Source organism: Gigantopelta aegis, chromosome 15, assembly GCF_016097555.1.
Source record: "Gigantopelta aegis isolate Gae_Host chromosome 15, Gae_host_genome, whole genome shotgun sequence".
Classification (NCBI taxonomy): Eukaryota; Metazoa; Mollusca; class Gastropoda; order Neomphalida; family Peltospiridae; genus Gigantopelta; species Gigantopelta aegis.
Window position 1 is genome coordinate 43772368 of NC_054713.1, and position 23116 is coordinate 43795483.

General features: G+C 37.5%; 1 protein-coding gene across 2 annotated transcripts in view; it reads left to right on the top strand.

Moving 5' to 3' along the window:
• LOC121389923 (coatomer subunit beta'-like) overlaps positions 1–14647 on the top strand; it is a 29254-nt gene extending 14607 nt beyond the window's left edge. Inside the window, exons 14-21 of one of the 2 annotated variants that reach the window (XM_041521590.1) lie at positions 2168–2375; positions 4518–4628; positions 4768–4982; positions 9886–9978; positions 10443–10623; positions 11287–11454; positions 11794–12069; positions 12648–14647. In XM_041521590.1, coding sequence (XP_041377524.1) covers positions 2168–2375; positions 4518–4628; positions 4768–4982; positions 9886–9978; positions 10443–10623; positions 11287–11454; positions 11794–12069; positions 12648–12683 — 1288 coding nt within the window. In that variant the 3' untranslated portion in view covers positions 12684–14647. The remainder of the gene's footprint in view (positions 1–2167; positions 2376–4517; positions 4629–4767; positions 4983–9885; positions 9979–10442; positions 10624–11286; positions 11455–11793; positions 12070–12647) is intronic. The other variant, XM_041521591.1, reaches the window with a different exon arrangement.
• Positions 14648–23116: the final 8469 nt, after the last annotated feature.

A 23116-nucleotide genomic window follows, 5' to 3' on the forward strand; every position in this document is an offset into this window, starting at 1 on the left:
CATTTAGACAGGTCAGTATGTGTGTTAATGGATGTCTCAACTACTACGTGGGAGGGGAGATCGTCACCGTCGCACATTTAGACAGGTCAGTATGCGTGTTAATGGATGTCTCAACTACTACGTGGGAGGGGAGATCGTCACCGTGGCACATTTAGACAGGTCAGTATGCGTGTTAATGGATGTCTCAACTACTACGTGGGAGGGGAGATCGTCACTGTCGCACATTTAGACAGGTCAGTATGTGTGTTAATGGATGTCTCAACTACTACGTGGGAGGGGAGATCGTCACTGTCGCACATTTAGACAGGTCAGTATGCCTGTTAATGGATGTCTCAACTACTACGTGGGAGGGGAGATCGTCACCGTCGCACATTTAGACAGGTCAGTATGCGTGTTAATGGATGTCTCAACTACTACGTGGGAGGGGAGATCGTCACTGTCGCACATTTAGACAGGTCAGTATGTGTGTTAATGGATGTCTCAACTACTACGTGGGAGGGGAGATCGTCACCGTCGCACATTTAGACAGGTCAGTATGCGTGTTAATGGATGTCTCAACTACTACGTGGGAGGGGAGATCGTCACCGTGGCACATTTAGACAGGTCAGTATGCGTGTTAATGGATGTCTCAACTACTACGTGGGAGGGGAGATCGTCACTGTCGCACATTTAGACAGGTTAGTATGCGTGTTAATGGATGTCTCAACCTGTGATGATGTCATTTTGTTTGGTCCATGTATTCAATGTAGATTCAAGTATGTCAGGGTTCTCACTGGATGGAAATGGCATCAGTCACAACTGACTACCAGCCTGTCCCACCCACCCCGACAGACAGAAGGTGGGGAGGAGAGAGTTAATGAGTTAGAGAGGGAGGCAGAGACCAACCCATCTATCTAGAGAGTAGTAGGGGAAACAAAGTGACAACATATTTTAATGAGTAATAAATCTGCCCTATTATAGCAAGAAAATATCTCATCCCACAGCCTGTGATATATTAGAAAACAGTGATGTAGTTCAGTGTGGGTGTGTGATGGTGTATGGGATTGATTCTCCTCACTAGATTTACCACAGTATAGGGAATATGCAGTCTGAAGAGGTTTTGTTTTGGTTGACAGAGAGAATATTTGGTATACTCAGTCTGAGAAGGTTTTGTTTCTGTTGACAGTGGTGTATTGTGTATACTCAGTCTGAGAAGGTTTTGTTTGTGTTGACAGTGGTGTATTGTGTATACTCAGTCTGAGAAGATTTTGTTTGTGTTGACAGTGGTGTATTGTGTATACTCAGTCTGAGAAGGTTTTGTTTGTGTCGACAGTGGTGTATTGTGTCTGAGAAGGTTTTGTTTTTGTTGACAGAGCAATGTATTGTGTGTACTCAGTCTGAGAAGATTTTGTTTCTGTTGACAGAGCGATGTATTGTGTACTCAGTCTGAGAAGGTTTTGTTTTGGTTGACAGAGAGAATATTTGGTATACTCAGTCTGAGAAGGTTTTGTTTCTGTTGACAGTGGTGTATTGTGTATACTCAGTCTGAGAAGGTTTTGTTTGTGTTGACAGTGGTGTATTGTGTATACTCAGTCTGAGAAGATTTTGTTTGTGTTGACAGTGGTGTATTGTGTATACTCAGTCTGAGAAGGTTTTGTTTGTGTCGACAGTGGTGTATTGTGTCTGAGAAGGTTTTGTTTTTGTTGACAGAGCAATGTATTGTGTGTACTCAGTCTGAGAAGATTTTGTTTCTGTTGACAGAGCGATGTATTGTGTACTCAGTCTGATAAGGTTTTGTTTTTGTTGACAGAGTGATATATTGTGTGTACTCAGTCTGATACTGTCTGTGTTGACATAGTGATGTATTGTGTGTACTCAGTCTGATACGGTGTGTTGACATAGTGATGTATTGTGTGTACTCAGTCTGATACGGTCTGTGTTGACATAGTAATGTATTGTGTGTACTCAGTCTGAGAAGGTTTTGTTTCTGTTGACAGTGATGTATTGTTTATACTCAAGTCTGAGAAGGTTTTCTTTGTGTTGACAGAGTGATGTATTGTGTGTACTCAGTCTGATAAGGTATGTGTTGACAGAGTGATGGATTGTGTGTACTTAGTCTGATAAGGTTTTGTTTCTGTTGACAGTGATGTATTTTGTGTACTCAGTCTGATACGGTTTGTGTTGACAGAATGATGTACCTGCTGGGCTACATCCCGAAGGACAACCGCCTGTACCTGGGAGACAAGGAGTTGAACGTCATCAGCTTCTCACTGCTCGTCTCCGTCCTCGAGTACCAAACCGCCGTCATGAGGCGCGACTTCGAGACCGCCGACAAAGTGCTACCCACAATCCCTAGAGACCAGAGAACTAGAGTGGCTCACTTCCTCGAGAAACAGGTTCGTTGAAATAGAAATCTGAAAATGAAACAAACATTAAGAGTTGAATTTATGAAAGGTGGTGATAGCACCATTATTTTGGAAGTGTTGAAATCGTAAAATCCGACAGCATATGGCAAGTGGCTAGATGTTGTATTTTTTGTAAATTAGGCTGGGATTTAGCTCAGTTGGGTTGTGGAATCGTACCCAGTCTTTGTTGGTTTTTTCCTGTCCCAATCAGTGCTCTACAACTAGTATTTAAATTGTTGTGGAATGTGCTGTCCTGTGGTTGCTAATGGAAAAATATAGCGGGTTTCCTTTAATTAATTGCTCCAGCCTATGCACCATGACTGGTATATCAAAGGCCGTGGTATGTGCTATCCTGTCTATGGGATAGTGCATATAAAAGATCCCTTGCTGCTAATTGAAAAGAGTAGCCCATGAAGTGGCGACAGCGGGTTTCCTCCCTCAATACCTGTGTGGTCCTTAACCATATGTCTGACGCCATATAACTGTAAATAAAATGTGTTGTGTGCGTTGTTAAATAAACCATTTCCTTCCTTCCTTTATTTAAAAAATTGCCAGTATGACAAATTTAATGAACATTGGGAGAAATGGTTGAATCTTTTTGCTTGAAAATCGGAGAATTAATTGATACTACTTTCTTCAATCTCATAACTGCACATTTTGTTAACCTAAAGGAAAATCTGGGCTTGCTTGGATATACAAAAAATTCAGTAGAACCAGAAAACCAATCTTAATCTACAATACGAGTAAATAATACATGCTTCTTTCTCTCTTTTTTTAGTTTCTGTTTACCTTTCCTCTTCCCCCCCCCCCCCCCCCCCCCACTCATTTCATCTGTCCATTCTCTCTCCCCTGTCCCCCTCAGATCAAAACCATTATTGTATTCATATTTGTGTGTTGTTTTTAACAAATCCAAATGTATATAACTAGAAGGTATGAATATATACATGTATTTTTGTAAGGCAGTGATTCAAGGCTCCCCAACTGTGACACTGTCAACTGATCTGGGGGTAATAAACTCATTAAAAAAAACCCCCAAAAACATTAGCAATATTGTAAATTATTAATATATAGATAGCTGTTTAGGAAAGTTACACATAATTAAGGAATAAATATCTTTTGTAAATTCAGTCCTTGAGTTTTTATAAGATTATTATAATTTATAACTCATTTTGTTTCTGGCACCAAAAAGGTTTGTATTAAATTATTATTAAAACAAAGTTTGCTGTATCAACAAAAATCCAATATTCATCCGTAGTTGTTAAATTCTTCACTTTTCAGTAGGGTCTCCACGAGTCCAAAATATTGGATTCAAGTACTCGAGGGTCAAACTCGACCTGGACAAGAGTACCCGACAACTACACTAGATGATAATGAGACTAAGTAATAAAGTAAAAATGTTTGGACTCAAGTACTCGAGGGTCAAACTCGACCTGGACCAGAGTACCCGACAACTACACTAGGTGATAATGAGACTAAGTAATAAAATAAAATAGCATTATGTGTCTTAATTCAAGTGCTGAACATGGATGCCAAATCATGCCATTGTATTGCATTCCATACATTCGAAAAGAGTAGCCCATGAAATGATGACAGCAGGTTTCCTGCCTCAGTATCTGTGTGGTTCTCAACCATATGTCCAACGCCATAAAACCGTAAATAAAATGTTTTGAGTGCATCATTAAATAAAACATTTCCTTCCACACGTTCAACATTTGATTTTCCTCCATGTCTTATAGCCCTGCTGTCCTATAATATAACTGATGGCAAGAATATGGCAAAATGACGTTAAAACTAGAATTAAATGAGAGTACTGTTCATTGCACAAGTACTCGAGTCCTGAAAACGGACTCGAGTCTTGCTAGACTCGTACTGTCTTCGAGTACTCATGGGGACCCTACTTTCACGGTTAACGTTTTGTTAGTATTGCAAATTATGTTAACCAAAAAAAAAGACAAAAGAATTCAATAATATTACATAATTAATTTTAAAACCCATTATTTAGTGTGTTTTCAATAGGGGTTATTCCCTTGAAATATGTTTTTTGTTTATAATTCTGATGTTTTGTATTTTAATGACGATGTCAAATACATGTTTCACAACATATTAAAATGTTTATTTTGCTTTGTCCGACAGGGATTTAAGTCTCAAGCAATGGCTGTGACCAGCGACTCGGAACACAAGTTTGAGCTGGCTGTTGGCCTCGGAGATCTGAAAATAGCGTACCAGCTAGCTAAAGAAATTGAGGTACTGATTGTTTTAAAGCTGTGGCAGTTAGTGCTGTCCCAAATATAATATACGTTTTGTGAGGGCTAGTGACTTTCAAACATTTATCGAAAACTGTAGATTTCCAAGACTCTTAATGTGTGTTTGTGTCTGTTTTCAGTCTGAACAGAAGTGGAAGCAGCTTGCGGAGCTGGCGATAAAGAAGTGTGAGTTCGGCCTCGCCCAGGAGTGTCTGCACCAGGCGCAGGACTTCGGGGGTCTACTGCTGCTCGCTGGCTCGGCCGGCAACGCAGACATGGTGTCGAAAGTGGCCAGCACGGCAGAGAAAGCCGGACAGAACAACGTGGCCTTTTTGTCATACTTTACATTGGGCAGGTAAACAAATTGGCTTTGTTAAAATATTTGCACATTTTGTTTGAAAATGAGTAGACAAATTTATTTATTTTCTTAGTGAAATGATATAAAAAAAATATTTTAAAATGCTTGTTTGATGATTTTATGGACTTGCCTTTACAAAGGAAAGACCTAAGTATTACTTTTCCAGCAGTAGCCGCGGCAACGATGGCACCAACTTTTGCATTGAGCTCAGTGTTAAAATTTTGTGTTTAGTTCCATTTCTCACAAGTTGTAAATCCTAGATCAATGAAACGTGCTTTATAGTTGCATCTGTGTGGTTAAGCCATTGGAAATAAAGTAAAGTTTGTTTTGTTTAACGAAGCCACTAGAGCACATTGATTTTTTAAATCTTATCATCGGCTATTGGACGTCAAACATATGGTCATTCTGACACTGTTTTTAAGAGGAAACCCGCTGTCGCCACATAGGCTACTCTTTTACGACAGACAGCAAGGGATCTTTTATTTGTGCTTCCCACAGGCAGGATAGCACAAACCATGGCCTTTGTTGAACCAGTTATATGATCACTGGTCGGTGCAAGTGGTTTACACCTACCCATTGAGCCTTGCGGAGCACTCACTTGGGGTTTGGAGTCGGTATCTGGATTTAAAAATCCCATGCCTCGACTGGGATCTGAACCCAGTACCTAACAGCCTGTAGACCGATGGCCTAACCACGATAGCACCGAGGCCGGTACCATCGGAAATAAGGTTGGTAGGTACTGGGTTCGCAGCCCAGTATCGGCTCCCACCCAGAGCGAGTTTTAACAACTCAGCAGGTAGGTATAAGACCACTACACCCTCTTTCTCTCTCACTAACCACTATCAGTAATTTGAGATGTACCAGCTTCAAATGGAATCTTGTGACTGATGATTGTTAGCTGTAGCAGTAACTCTCGCCACTTACTAAGTGTACACTATGTTCGTCCTTGGGACTAAGGATTGTTAGCTGTAGCAGTAACTCTTGCCACTTACTAAGTGTTTACTATGTTTGTCCTTGGGACTAAGGATTGTTAGCTGTAACAGTAACTCTCGCCACTTACTAAGTGTACACTATGTTCGTCCTTGGGACTAAGGATTGTTAGCTGTAGCAGTAACTCTCGCCACTTACTAAGTGTTTACTATGTTTGTCCTTGGGACTAAGGATTGTTAGCTGTAACAGTAACTCTCGCCACTTACTAAGTGTACACTATGTTCGTCCTTGGGACTAAGGATTGTTAGCTGTAGCAGTAACTCTCGCCACTTACTAAGTGTACACTATGTTCGTCCTTGGGACTAAGGATTGTTAGCTGTAACAGTAACTCTCGCCACTTACTAAGTGTACACTATGTTCGTCCTTGGGACTAAGGATTGTTAGCTGTAGCAGTAACTCTCGCCACTTACTAAGTGTTTACTATGTTTGTCCTTGGGACTAATGATTGTTAGCTGTAGCAGTAACTCGCCACTTACTAAGTGTACACTATGTTCGTCCTTGGGACTAAGGATTGTTAGCTGTAGCAGTAACTCTCGCCACTTACTAAGTGTTTACTATGTTTGTCCTTGGGACTAATGATTGTTAGCTGTAGCAGTAACTCGCCACTTACTAAGTGTACACTATGTTCGTCCTTGGGACTAAGGATTGTTAGCTGTAGCAGTAACTCTCGCCACTTACTAAGTGTTTACTATGTTTGTCCTTGGGACTAATGATTGTTAGCTGTAGCAGTAACTCGCCACTTACTAAGTGTTTACTATGTTTGTCCTTGGGACTAATGATTGTTAGCTGTAGCAGTAACTCGCCACTTACTAAATGTTTACTATGTTTGTCCTTGGGACTAATGATTGTTAGCTGTAGCAGTAACTCGCCACTTACTAAGTGTACACTATGTTCGTCCTTGGGACTAAGGATTGTTAGCTGTAGCAGTAACTCTCGCCACTTACTAAGTGTTTACTATGTTTGTCCTTGGGACTAATGATTGTTAGCTGTAGCAGTAACTCGCCACTTACTAAGTGTACACTATGTTCGTCCTTGGGACTAAGGATTGTTAGCTGTAGCAGTAACTCTCGCCACTTACTAAGTGTTTACTATGTTTGTCCTTGGGACTAAGGATTGTTAGCTGTAACAGTAACTCTCGCCACTTACTAAGTGTACACTATGTTCGTCCTTGGGACTAAGGATTGTTAGCTGTAGCAGTAACTCTCGCCACTTACTAAGTGTACACTATGTTCGTCCTTGGGACTAAGGATTGTTAGCTGTAACAGTAACTCTCGCCACTTACTAAGTGTACACTATGTTCGTCCTTGGGACTAAGGATTGTTAGCTGTAGCAGTAACTCTCGCCACTTACTAAGTGTTTACTATGTTTGTCCTTGGGACTAATGATTGTTAGCTGTAGCAGTAACTCGCCACTTACTAAGTGTACACTATGTTCGTCCTTGGGACTAAGGATTGTTAGCTGTAGCAGTAACTCTCGCCACTTACTAAGTGTTTACTATGTTTGTCCTTGGGACTAATGATTGTTAGCTGTAGCAGTAACTCGCCACTTACTAAGTGTACACTATGTTCGTCCTTGGGACTAAGGATTGTTAGCTGTAGCAGTAACTCTCGCCACTTACTAAGTGTTTACTATGTTTGTCCTTGGGACTAATGATTGTTAGCTGTAGCAGTAACTCGCCACTTACTAAGTGTTTACTATGTTTGTCCTTGGGACTAATGATTGTTAGCTGTAGCAGTAACTCGCCACTTACTAAATGTTTACTATGTTTGTCCTTGGGACTAATGATTGTTAGCTGTAGCAGTAACTCGCCACTTACTAAGTGTACACTATGTTCGTCCTTGGGACTAAGGATTGTTAGCTGTAGCAGTAACTCTCGCCACTTACTAAGTGTTTACTATGTTTGTCCTTGGGACTAATGATTGTTAGCTGTAGCAGTAACTCGCCACTTACTAAGTGTTTACTATGTTTGTCCTTGGGACTAATGATTGTTAGCTGTAGCAGTAACTCGCCACTTACTAAGTGTTTACTATGTTTGTCCTTGGGACTAATGATTGTTAGCTGTAGCAGTAACTCGCCACTTACTAAGTGTTTACTATGTGATTGTCCTTGGGACTAATGATTGTTAGCTGTAGCAGTAACTCGCCACTTACTAAGTGTTTACTATGTTTGTCCTTGGGACTAATGATTGTTAGCTGTAGCAGTAACTCGCCACTTACTAAGTGTTTACTATGTTTGTCCTTGGGACTGTAACTCGCCACTTACTAAATGTTTACTATGTTTGTCCTTGGGACTAATGATTGTTAGCTGTAGCAGTAACTCGCCACTTACTAAGTGTTTACTATGTTTGTCCTTGGGACTAAGGATTGTTAGCTGTAGCAGTAACTCGCCACTTACTAAGTGTTTACTATGTTTGTCCTTGGGACTAATGATTGTTAGCTGTAGCAGTAACTCGCCACTTACTAAGTGTTTACTATGTTTGTCCTTGGGACTAATGATTGTTAGCTGTAGCAGTAACTCGCCACTTACTAAGTGTACACTATGTTCGTCCTTGGGACTAATGATTGTTAGCTGTAGCAGTAACTCTCGCTACTTACTAAGTGTACACTATGTTCGTCCTTGGGACTAATGATTGTTAGCTGTAGCAGTAACTCTCGCCACTTACTAAGTGTACACTATGTTCGTCCTTGGGACTAATGATTGTTAGCTGTAGCAATAACTCTCGCTACTTACTAAGTGTACACTATGTTCGTCCTTGGGACTAATGATTGTTAGCTGTAGCAGTAACTCTCGCTACTTACTAAGTGTACACTATGTTCGTCCTTGGGACTAATGATTGTTAGCTGTAGCAGTAACTCTCGCTACTTACTAAGTGTACACTATGTTCGTCCTTGGGACTAATGATTGTTAGCTGTAGCAGTAACTCGCCACTTACTAAGTGTACACTATGTTCGTCCTTGGGACTAAGGATTGTTAGCTGTAACAGTAACTCTCGCTACTTACTAAGTGTGCACTATGTTTGTCCTTGGGACTAATGATTGTTAGCTGTAGCAGTAACTCTCGCCACTTACTAAGTGTGCACTATGTTTGTCCTTGGGACTAATGATTGTTAGCTGTAGCAGTAACTCTCGCCACTTACTAAGTGTTTACTATGTTCGTCCTTGGGACTAAGGATTGTTAGCTGTAGCAGTAACTCTCGCCACTTACTAAGTGTACACTTTGTTCGTCCTTGGGACTAATGATTGTTAGCTGTAGCAGTAACTCTCGCCACTTACTAAGTGTACACTATGTTCGTCCTTGGGACTAATGATTGTTAGCTGTAGCAGTAACTCTCGCCACTTACTAAGTGTACACTATGTTCGTCCTTGGGACTAATGATTGTTAGCTGTAGCAGTAACTCTCGCTACTTACTAAGTGTACACTATGTTCGTCCTTGGGACTAATGATTGTTAGCTGTAGCAGTAACTCTCGCTACTTACCAAGTGTACACTATGTTCGTCCTTGGGACTAAGGATTGTTAGCTGTAGCAGTAACTCTCGCCACTTACTAAGTGTTTACTATGTTCGTCCTTGGAACTAAGGATTGTTAGCTGTAGCAGTAACTCTCGCCACTTACTAAGTGTACACTATGTTCGTCCTTGGAACTAAGGATTGTTAGCTGTAGCAGTAACTCTCGCCACTTACTAAGTGTACACTATGTTCGTCCTTGGGACTAAGGATTGTTAGCTGTAGCAGTAACTCGCCACTTACTAAGTGTTTACTATGTTTGTCCTTGGGACTAAGGATTGTTAGCTGTAACAGTAACTCTCGCCACTTACTAAGTGTTTACTATGTTTGTCCTTGGGACTAAGGATTGTTAGCTGTAGCAGTAACTCTCGCCACTTACTAAGTGTTTACTATGTTTGTCCTTGCAGACTGGAAGAATGTTTGGAAGTGCTCATCAACACAGGCAGGTTACCCGAGGCGGCTTTCTTCGCAAGAACCTATTTGCCTAGTCACATCTCAAGGTAAATCACATAATTATTTACATCAGTGAATCAGGGAATACACTGAGAATAATGCTCCTCCAGCCAAATCAGAAATGTTTTGTTATTTTGTTGAAAATTACAAAAATATGTAGTTTATACAGATATTTAGTGACACCTGTAACTAATTTGTTTAAGTTGATGTCACAAAAGTATTAAATGGTTGTTTATCGTTTCCCTCCCGACCACCCCTGTATAAATGTGGAATATTCATATTATCAGGAACCATGCAGATTAGCTCACCAATGGCGTGTGCTTTGAACTTCCTGAAAACAAACACTGGGGCAAAAGTACATTTCCTACAGCCAATCTCCCCTAACCCCCCCCCCCCCCCCCGACCCCAAACCTGATGTTAATTTCACTATGCAAACTGAAAGAACTGATCTATAAAAAAATTTAAAATAAAAGTGAGTCTGTATTCAGTATTGATATGTGTGTTGTTACAGAGTGGTGTCCCTTTGGCGACAGAACCTTGCCACGATAAACAAGAAAGCGGCCGAGTCGCTAGCCGACCCGACGGAGTATGAAAACCTCTTCCCGGGACTACGAGCCGCGTTTAAGACGGAGCAGTTCCTCGAGCCACAGAGGAGGAGGTTACCACCGGCCAGCGCTTACCCCAAGATTCCGGTGAGTTGGCAGTTAACATATTTCGGTTTGTATAACGACACCACTGGAGCACAGTGATTAATTAATCATCAGAGATTGGATGTCAGAGATTTAGTAATTCTGACTTGTAGTCATCAGAGGAAACCTACAATTTTCCTAATTCTGCAAGGGATCTTTTATATGCACTTTCCCACAGACAAGAAAGCACATACCACGGCCTTTGACCAGTTGTGGTGCCCTGGTTGGAATGAGAAAAAAACAATCAGCTGAATGGATATATATATAAAAATAAATAAATAAATAAAGAAGCTGTTCACAGTTAACAGTATTTTTACAAGCACATAAACTGCCAGGGAGAAGAATGGTAATGCCAGTCAGTTTTTAAAACCTTAAATCCAAATGTTCCAATGAAATTAACACATATGCTTCCAATGTTAATTGTGCAAGTGCTTTAAATAATGTAATTGGAAAAATATAGTTTAAATTATTTTAAACCTGGTTTTGTAAGAAATAGAATACTCTACATTTTGTCAATTAGTTAGTAAATAATTTACATGTTAAAAAATGTATCCCAATTTAAATGTAAGTAAATGGTATTTTGTCTCCCACCACTACCCCATATCTTTTCCCTTACATTTATTTCTTAACCATGTGTAAAAGCTATCCTTGTGATTGTTGTTACAGTCAAACAGTGAGAGGAACCCCGTTGACGAGATGATGCGTGCGGAGGAAGCGGGTAACTTCGTGTACGCGTCGCCGACTGATGCTGAGGTCGATGACGATGATGATGAAGAGTTTGACGACGCGAAGGAGAAGACTGAGGTAAAACACCATGAAGATCACAAACCTGAAGTGAGAATTGAAACACCATCCACCCCATACATGCACACACCCGAACAAAAAAGCCCCCAAAACACCACCAGCCAAAGAAAAAAGCAAAGTCATTTTACTTTATAGAAGAATTGTTAATTTTTTTATATCCCTGGAAGTATGCATCTGTTTGACACATGTGGTGATAAATTTGGGTTAAGTATTCATGAAAAGAGAGATAGTTTGTTATTATTATACAGAATGATATACATTGTTTTCCTCATGTTTGTAGTGTGCAAGATTTTTACCACTCGACCGCTACGTGGTCTCAATGTATTTTCTGATTTCATTACCTCGTATAAGTTTGTTTTTATTTTACAGGAAACGTTACCGAAAATCAGTTCTGCACCAACACAACCTGCCCCTAAATCTGAAAATCCACCCCCTGTCACCAAGTCTGAAACTCCGCCCCTGGTCGCCAAGTCGGAACCTCCTCCTGCCAAGCCTGAAACTAAACCAGACGTCTCTAAACCGGAACCCCCGACCGCGACGGCGAAATCCGAAGAAACTCCCAGCAGTCGAACAATTGACGAGATAGAGAAGGAATTGGAGCTCGATTTAGAAAACATTAAAATAGATGACAACATTGATACTTCTGTAAGTTAAACTTAGATGTATGTGTATGAATATCTATATACTGGAGCTCGATTTAGAAAACATTAAAATAGATGACAACATTGATACTTCCGTTTTTTCTTTTTTTTTACTGAAAATTAAAAAACATTATTTATCGCGTTTTGCGCTTAACTTTTCATATATATATTTGTATATGTATATGTAGTATATGTGTGCGCATGTATGGTATGTATATGTATGTATGTGTGCGCATGTATGGTATGTATATGTATGTATGTATGCATGTATATACACACTAGTAGCAACATATACAGGTAATAAAATAAACATGTCTGGTACATAAGAGTATTACTTAAACACTTCTAGGACATGGACTTAAATAAAAAAAAAACCTACAGTATTAGTTAGATGGATGACATCAAGTTAACAGGGTACCATGTCGCAAAAGAAAGGAAATGGAGGGGTTCTTTGAAAGAATGTAGGGGAGGACTTAACATTAAAAAACGTTTTCAGTAAACATTTGAGGTGACAACTTTCTTGCCAATTAGTTTTGATGATTTTAATTGTTATCATGGTTTCTTTCTCCGATTGTTTTTCAGGATGTAAATTTAGATGAAGATCTGTTAGAAGACTAGTTACATAATGGAAAGACTTTTCTTTATTTGCCTGACAAACCGTTCACGAAGAAACTGTTGACAAATAAACAACTTATTGTGCACAAACAGCTGAATAGACACAAATAAGTAACCGACGGTGCACAGATGTTGATTGTGCACAAGAAGCCAGCTGATTGAGCACAAATAACCGAGTAAATATTTAAAATCTGATTTTGCACAGACACTGAATAGTGCAAAAAAATAGGTAACTGGCTGTGCACCAGAGTTGTTCAAGTTGGATGAATATCTGAATGTTCACAAATTCCGAATGACTAAAGGAAAGAAATGAGAACCTGGATGAACAGGTTTTAAAATGTTGGGTTTCATCTTCACTGGAAAATATATTTCTGAAGAGTAACCGACTGGGGGAAATGGGTTTTGTTAAATTTAATAAATATTTGTCTGTAAATAATAAAAATGAATTGTTATTTTTTTTTATTCCACTGTGTTACGATTCAACAAACCAAGAAAATAATTTGATTTAAAGCAATTTTTAGTGACATGTCATATTTAACCAGCAGTTATGTGTCCTAATTGCTGATCAACGAGCAATTTTTTTTGTGGTAATGTAATAACGCGAAATGCTCACCAAGTATAATTCGACATCAATTTTTATTTTAATAAAAATTATAGCACCGTAATCCACTTGCAAAAGCAGATATATTGAACTGCACATTTTGGTGCATGCAAAAGTTGGGAGTAGGCCCAAGTATCTACTGCACCACATATTCTTTTGTAATAGTGGATCCATTCAGGTTTTTACCATTCCAGCTGCATTATGTCTGGGGATTATCAAAGGTTATTGTATGAGCTGTCATAACAAAATGCATATTGAAGACCTGTGGATGTCGACCAATATGTGTAACTTATGTGACAACAAATTTCCTCTGATTTTCTGCATGTGGAAACTCCTATAAAAAGTTGAGTGGATTGAACTGCCTGTAAAGCGGTATTCAACAGGACCTGGGGCCTAATTCACAACGGTCTCTTAGGCTCTGTTAGACAACAAAGCATCCTTTTTGCACTGTGATATCACTGTGAGAGTTAAGTGGATTAGGCTCCTGGTATTTTGAAGTGATATAACAATCTACCAGCTTTTGTTTAGCTGTGAGAAATTCACTGTGAACTGTTCTACTGTGACTATCAAAATGACTGATCTTTTATTTTTAGTTTACACAGCAACTATACTGTGTAATGTTTAGCTCACGTTGTTATGTTGGTTATCGCTTCATCACATTGATGATTGTTAACAGTATTTTACATCATTTGCCATATACACCACCATAAAAGGTACCATTATTATGAGGGATATTAAAATATCAAGTTGTTTTGTTTTGGATTTTTTAACTGAAAAAGAAGAAGTAATTTACAATGTATATTTTAATTAGGAAAACAATAAGTGGTATTAAAATATTAATACATTTTTAAAAATTGCTGGATTAATTTTTTTATTTTATTAATATGGTGGATACAATGTTACAATCAAATAGTGGTTTTAAACAAATGTACTGTATGAATTTATATGCTGAAAACTAAAATTACTCTGTGCTAAATATTTGTTAGCAATTTAAAAATTGGGTTTGAAATTTGTCACCATATTCAGGACATTTTGGCACAAATAAATGATATAAAACAAAACTTACTCAATGTTGAATTACGAAATATAATTGCTGTGTTGAACTTCAGTTCATAGTTAGTGATTGGTAAATACCATCTTAAAATATTGCATATAAATATTGCTTCAACTCTCCAATGTTGTTTACACAAACATTGACACTTTTTTCTTTTTTTTTCTTCAGTGTATTTAAACATTCCACATTACGGGGCCTCAGTTTACTGTAAACAATTCTGAATAGTGCATTTTTGTGAAATTGTAACATGACCACACCACTGTATTTATTTATACATTGTATATTGAATGCAATAAACAAGATTTCAGTATGTTGCTGGCTTTTGTATTTGGACATACATTTGGTAAATATTTTTTTTACATTCAATTGATTATTTTTTTCAAACTTATTTTCGTGCTTATATCCAGTCAAGGTTCAAGCATGTTGTCCTTGGCACACACCTCAGCTATCTGTCCAGGACGGGGTTAGTTGTTAGTAAGAGAGAAGAGGGTGTAGTGGTCTTACACCTACCCATTGAGTTTTTAAAAAACTCGCTCTGGGTGGGAGCCGGTACTGGGCTGCGAACCCAGTACCTACCAGCCTCCTGTCCGATGGCTTAATCACCACACCACCAAAGCTGGTTCATTCAACTGAACAGCAAGGAGTCTTTTTTTTATTTTTTATAATGCATACCATGGCCTTTGATACACCAATCATGGAGAACGGTTCGGGTGGTGTCAAACCTCTAATTGGTCCATCAAATACAGACTAAACTCGGTTCCACCCCACGTAGACAAAAATCAGAAAAATTAAGTTTTATTAATTGCTAATGTTGGCAGTTAAATAGTTGCAAAAAAGTAGTTGTGTCAAAAGGGAAACCGATGAATTGGTATCATACCAGGCTTCTAGATTATGGTAGCCCCACTCCCATAGCTAGTGATTTTCAGTGTTGGGCTCGTAAATAACTAGTCGCCATGCCCGACGGCTAGTGAATGTTTTTGGTCCAATGTTGCAGTCAAGTCTATTTTGTAAATATGAATATCCTGCCCCCACCCCACTCCCCAATGTTAGTGTTTTTTAGTTCTATCTCCTCTTTAGGTGTCATATTTGATTATTACTAGTTGGGCTAGTGAATTTTTAATTGTGGCTAGTAAATTTTTTAAATCACTGATCCCATGGCTAGTGGATTTTATAAAAATTCTAGAAGCCCTGTGGTATGTAATTCCACATTCTTACACACCCGTTGTCGAGAACATGTTATTTTTTATAACATATGGGTTGTTTACGTGTGTTAACAATTTCAAGACATACCACTGGCTGCTCCTACACGATGGAAGTCGATTATATTGTGATGTATAATTAACCTGACAATCACGTGTCTGTGACGCGCAAGTTAGCTCAGGTGCAACAGCTGTAAATAACATTTAGTTAAAAAAGATGTTAAAATTTGCTTAAAACCTGATTTTTGAGGATATGTAAGAAATAGAATAAGACATTCGTGTCTGTTAGATACCATTTATCTCACAACTTGTTGTTTAAAAACGTATCAATGTTGTTCTAACCCTCGCAGGATAAATAAAATATCTTAAGACAGTTACCAGTTATTCTCTCTATATATTGCTTTTGGCCTCTACAATATTCACACAAATTAAAAACATTTGAAAGTTAATTGTAATAAAACTGGACAAAATAAAGACCCTTATATCAAAATGGCCCTGTTTAAAACATGTTTATACACTCGGAGTTCAAATTTCAATAAGAAAATATCAACAGAAACAAGTGTTTGTGAATATTTTTACTGTCAGTCAATACATTAACGAGTGAAGTGCTAAGGCATCTTGTTCAAACATAATTATTACCAGTACATCAAATACGTAACAACATACAATATAGCAACGACATAACATAATATCCATCAATCTGATTGGCGTTCAAGCTATCTAACATGAATAAATAAATAAATTATTATAATCAATTACACTGAAAATAAAGCATCGTTCTCATTATGTGATTAGTTGCACCGATTTGTCGGCCTTACAAAAATCGTTCTGATTTACGTGTTCTCACAGTACAATTCGATTGCAAGCAGCAAGTCGGTGTCACTAATCACAGTAAGAATGCCCCTTAAGAGGTTTATTATTTAAACCTTCCAGAGGCTTTAAGCATTTGCAAATAAATACATGGTTTTCAATACATTCATAAAAATAAACCTACAATATGTACATTGATATCACAGTAGAAGATTAATTGCCCAACACTTTCTAACTACTTGTACTTGTAAGATAATGATTCTGAAATCTGTTTACAGACAGCTATCTTAATTAACAAAACACAGTGGGGGTGTAGTGGTTAAGTGACCGGACTTAAGGCTGGTAGGTACCGAGTTCCTGTCCCATCTGAGACAATGGGAGATTTTTCATTCCTGTGTTGGATCTAACCTAGAGTGAATGCACTGTTAGAATGAATGGGGAGCTGTACGGTCACATACATGTACACCAAGTTTTATACACTTCATGGGGAATGGGAAATGATTACCTAGCAGACACTGTAGCTCAACAGGCAGCAAGTGGAGCACGGCCCTGTCGGGTAGTTCCGTACTGAAAGATATCGTAAGTACTGCAGATTCACCATTCATCTCATTACCTTTATAATTATAGGTTTGTGATCCGTTACATATTTATGTCCTTGAATTCAACCCCCCCCCCCCCCCCCACCAAAAAAAACCCATTAAAAAACCCCCACATTTTACTAGTCAACGGTCTTAATTTGTTTTCATTTTATATCCCATTAACGTTAAAAACATGCTATCCTGGGCCCACACCTGAGTAATCTGTCCAAAACACGATGTTAACAACTTAGTGAGTCACTGTATGCAAGACAGAGGTCATAGTGGTCTTACACCGGGACTAGGATATGAACCCAGCACCTACCAGCCATCAATAAAGCCAATACCTGAATGACTGCACAATTCTCCTAAATCACTTTAAATTGCAGCCAGTACTGGGATATGAACCCAGCACCTACCAGTCATCAATAAAGCCAATACCTAAATGACTGCACAATTCTCCTAAATCACTTTAAATTGCAGCCAGGACTAGGATATGAACCCAGCACCTACCAGCCATCAATAAAGAAAATACCTGAATGACTGCACAATTCTCCTAAATCACTGAACACAGCGAGACTTGTATTAAGCAACCATCTCCATTACATATACTGATCAACAAAGGATACACAAATATTTTAATGTGTATACAGTCCAACCTGCTCTAGTGGCCACCTGTGTTAAGCAGCCAGGTACAGAGAATTTGTTTGTTTTGTTTAACGACACCACTAGAGCATATTGATTTATTAATCATCGGCTACTGGATGTCAAAGACAGTAAGAGAAATGCAGTTTAAAATCTGTCAAGTGGTTAAAAAAAAAGTGTTTTGTTTAACAACACCACTAGAGCACTGATTTATTCACCATCGGCTATTGGATGTCAAACATTTGGTAATTTCGACATATAGTCTAAGAGAAGAACTTGCTACATTAGTAGCAAGGGATATTTTATATGTACCATCCCAGACAGGATAGCACATACCACCACATTTGATATACCAATCATGGTGCACTGGCTGAAACGAGAAATTGCCCATGTGGCCCACCGACGGAGATCGATCCAAAACTGACCTCGCATCAAGCGAGCATAGCTTTGCCACTGGGTTACGTCCCACCCCAACCTGTGTTAAGAGACCCCATTTTTAATTCTCCAAAATTATTTACTGGTAGTTGGTATAAACAGACGTGTATTTCCAGTAAGCAGCTAATGTACCCGTGTTAAAAGGCCACTTTTTAATACTCCCTTTGGTACCTGCTTAACAGAGTTTTCACTGTATTGGGTTTTTAATGATTAAATTAAATTGGTAAATCAGCCTAAAAAGTTCGCAAGATACTAATAATTTTAATAGAAAGAAAGAAATGGGGTTTTTTAACGACGCACTCAACACATTTTATTTACGGTTATATGGTGTCAAACATATGGTTATAGACCACAGATATTGAGAGAGGAAACCAGCTGTCGCCACTTCATGAGCTACTCTTTTCGATTAGCAGCAAGGGATCTTTTATATGCACCATCCCACAGACAGGCTAGTACATACCACAGCCTTTGATATACCAGCCGTGGTGCACTGGCTGGAACAATAAACAGCCCAATGGGCCCACCAACAGGATACGTCCCACCCTAATTTTAAAAAGATGCAGAATTAATAGGATTCAAAATGAAATAAAGCTATATAAATATCTGAATTTCTTTTGTAATTCAGTATTTGCTGTTACTCCAGTAACGAGTGTTTAAACAGGTCCGACTGTATTGCTGTGTATTGGTACAGTTTACGAGTACAAGATTAAAAAAAAAAATCTAATAAAATTAAAAAAGAAAAGAGATAACTGAAAAACATTCAGTCAAATGTACAAAATAAAAAAATATATTAGATAAATTTGAATGAATTCGATTGTAATTTTAAACTGATATTTATAATAATACATTTTGTTTAGAGAACCCCTCTCATCATGATAATAATAATAATCATTAAAAAAAAAAAAAAAAAAATGTTTTAAATAATAATCATATAAAAAAATAAAAAAATAAAAAAAAATAAACCTAATTGTATATGAAAAATATGTGAACGAAAACCAGAACAAAAAGCCAACACAACTCCGGAATGTTTCAGAATATTGTTACTTTAAAGCTTGAAACCAGGTGATCATCTTGACCACAAAACATTACAATAAATGAAGGAAAGACTGAATGTTTACCAACATTTAAGAACAAAAAATAGATCACTACCTATCGGGTATTAAAGGTAAGAATATGAATGAATTGATATTTTCCATAATTAAAAGAAAATTTTACGTTTAAAAAGACATAAACATACAGAAAATGGGCTTTTTCATAATTGTTTAAACTACACCCACCATCCCCATCAAAATGGTTTGTACATGTATGTATACCAGTAATTTAACACCAATATATCGCATCCACCCAGGGATAGCTCTGGGTCAACAAAAAACTTTGCCAAATTATCTAGCAAACTCCAAAAACTGCAGAAATCCAGTTATTTTCAAACAAAATATCAATTATTTCATGCAATTATTTTGCCAAATTAAAATAAAATTCCCCAATTGTTTATGAAATTTGTAATTAGCAAGTGTGAGTGCCAGAGCTTGCCCTGTATCCACCACAAAGATAAACTTATACTGTTTAAAACTGTAATTAGCAAGTGCGAGTGCCAGAGCTTGCCCTGTATCCACCACAAAGATAAACTTATACTGTTTAAAACTGTAATTAGCAAGTGCGAGTGCCAGAGCTTGCCCTGTATCCACCACAAAGATAAACTTATACTGTTTAAAACTGTAATTAGCAAGTGCGAGTGCCAGAGCTTGCCCTGTATCCACCACAAAGATAAACTTATACTGTTTAAAATTGTAATTAGCAAGTGCGAGTGCCAGAGCTTGCCCTGTATCCACCACAAAGATAAACTTATACTGTTTAAAACTGTAATTAGCAAGTGCGAGTGCCAGAGCTTGCCCTGTATCCACCACAAAGATAAACTTATACTGTTTAAAATTGTATTTTGATAAATTACAAGACAGTACAATTACCTGAAATAAAAGGATGTATTTCAACGACACCTCACAAGTACCTGAAGCAAAGTTAGAAAAACCTGAGAGAAACACCAACACAAAGTTGTGACATCCGATATAAAAATAGTCTTTTCAGTTAAACGGTAGAAAAGTATTAAATATAGTTATACGTGAATGTAGTGATATATGCAACATCAAAACACGACAATAAGCTGTAGTGTAATGCAGTGAATGAATCCAATAAAATGCCACAAAACGAATCACAGCTTTAGGCACAATTAATCTGGTTTATTAAGACCATGCAGTACCAAATCTGAAATATTACCTTACCACCACTACCCCAGAAAAACAAAACTTAAAAAAACCCAATCAAAGAAAGAAACAAGAAGAAAAAAAAAGAAAAAAAACCCAACCAAAATAAGCAAGTCACGAAAAGGAATAAGCCACCAAGAAAAGGAATAAGCCACCAAGAAAAGGAATAAGCCACCAAGAAAAGGAATAAGCCACCAAGAAAAGGAATAACCCACCAAGAAAAGGAATAAGCCACCAAGAAAAGGAATAAGCCACCAAGAAAACACCAAGAAAAGGAATAACCCACCAAGAAAAGGAATAAGCCACCAAGAAAAGGAATAACCCACCAAGAAAAGGAATAAGCCACCAAGAAAAGGAATAACCCACCAAGAAAAGGAATAAGCCACCAAGAAAAGGAATAACCCACCAAGAAAAGGAATAACTCACCAAGAACAGGAATAACTCACCAAGAAAAGGAATAAGCCACCAAGCCAACCAAAAAACCCCAACCCAACTCCCTAAATGCCCTAAAACAGAAAGCCCACCCGACCGTCTCATCACCAAATTACAATAAAGAAATGGCTTTAATGATACCTCAGTGTGTATGAATAATTTTGGTGTCTGAAATATGTTTCAATCACCCCCCCCCCCCCCACCTCCTCCCCAGCTCCTTATGACAAATTAATAACCAGGACGTTGTCACCAACTGACTTTTGAGTCAAGATGTATGTAATGGTTTTAGTTGGTTGAAGACAAATGGTTAACAACACCTAACCATACAATGGATTGCTACACTTTCTTACATGTTTATAACAATGTATGTAATGCAGGGAATTAATCAGGAGCTATCATCGATTGTAGTCACTTATGGTGAAAGTTACTGCATGCGCAGACATCCCCCCCCCCCCCCCCCCCCCAAACCAACATCAAACATAGGGTTGTCACAAGTACCCTATTAATGACTAAAATTTGTAATACGGTAAATAATGCCTTAGTTACTGACTATTCACATCTTGGATGTATTTGTTGGTTCTGAAAATCTGCAAGTAACTTTGTGAGTTGATTTCTTGATTTCTAAAGCCAAATGCATAATATATATTTATTATCCATAGGCCTAAATATGAAGCGATCATGTTTTGCACTGAATGAGTTTGATTACATAAAAGATAATATGAATACATAACATTAATTTTTACACAAATGAGTTTGTACATATCTGAAAAATCATCATTTATTTAACATTTAATATACGGTAAAGTAGCCCTACAAACACCTCAGATCTACTGTACATTTTTATTGTACGTTTATAATGACAATCGTAAGATATATCAGTCTGCCGAATGGTCTGCCAATTATGGGTTATTGTTGATACTGAATGGACATAATCATCAATAACCTAAATATGTAAATATGTAGTAAACAATCTACAAAGATGTACCAATACATTTCAATAATATACAGATACATGTATGTATATTAAATGTTCAAATAATAATTAAACAATTTACCCACCTGTCGTTAAATAGCATTCAACATGACAGCATTTCATGTAAAATTACATTTTGGCACAAGTGGAAAATGTTAAGATATTACTGTAAAAATAATAAATAATAATGAATAATATTAGTAATGTGTGAAATAATAATGAACTATGTTAATATTAAATTGTGGATTATATACTCAAAGACATTAATTAAGGGCCGGAAAGTTTTGATAACAGAAGATTTCAACACATTGTTTTACTAATATGTGACCTGTGATACTCGCACAAATTTTCACTTTTTTTGTTTTGTTGCGCATTTGTGAAAACTGAAATGTGCATTCGACTGGGATTTGTTACGCACTAGATTGTAACACAATTAATACTTGTCATTTTGGTTGCTCTAAATTGCTGTATAGGTCATTAGTTTCAAGAACATGCCACAATGCTGACATCTTACAACAGATGAAGTTGGGGGGGTTTTAAAAATATATTTAAAGAAAAATGCAGAAAACAGGTATTGATCCTGAATTAATTTTGTTGAGTATATACATGCACATGTACAAGATTCACATTTAGGGCAAAATTTACAAAAGGTGATCGACACTACTTTATTTTTAACAAGTCTTAAAACCTCGACAAAAGGTGATCGACATTACTTTATTTTTGATGCGTACAAGTCTTATAACCTCGACAAAAAAGATCTGTCTACACATGCCTAGTCACATTACTGGCATTAGAGTAAAATTTAATTATTAAATATACACTGCCATTTAGGAAAAATACATATTGTAAATTATGAAATGTTAGTGAGCATAAACCTTTAGCAAATTTAGTGAAGCCATACAGGACTCTTATATATCATGACGCTAAATATAAAGATACGTATATGTACATACAATGTACAATAAACAGATTCTAAAAACTTGTGCGGCTGTTTTGTCGATGATTTAACTTCATACACAATAATGGTTACATGCTACTGGTTAAACCGAACAATAACAATACACGTATAACATGCAATTAGTCAGCATGCACACTGCTACAATTTTCTTTTAAATTGTACTTGTCTGTAAACTGCGTAACGTCAAAATTGATCAAAAGTATAATATTCAGCCGATATTACAACTTACGCTTTCTCCCAGTGTTTGGTATGATGACCTCACTAAAGTTTTATGTCGCTAACATGTCACTTATTTGGAGTTTACTAAATTTTAAGAAAGCTAATATTTCAAGATTTACAGTGTCACAAATTAACACATACCTTTTGTAAATTCAGCCTTTGATTTGTTTACGATGGCTCTTTGCTTTCCAGTAAAATATTCGGACAAAATTTTAATATCGTACAATGAAAGCCCTGTAAACCGGACACCCTTAGGACAAAGTAAGAAGTCTGGTTT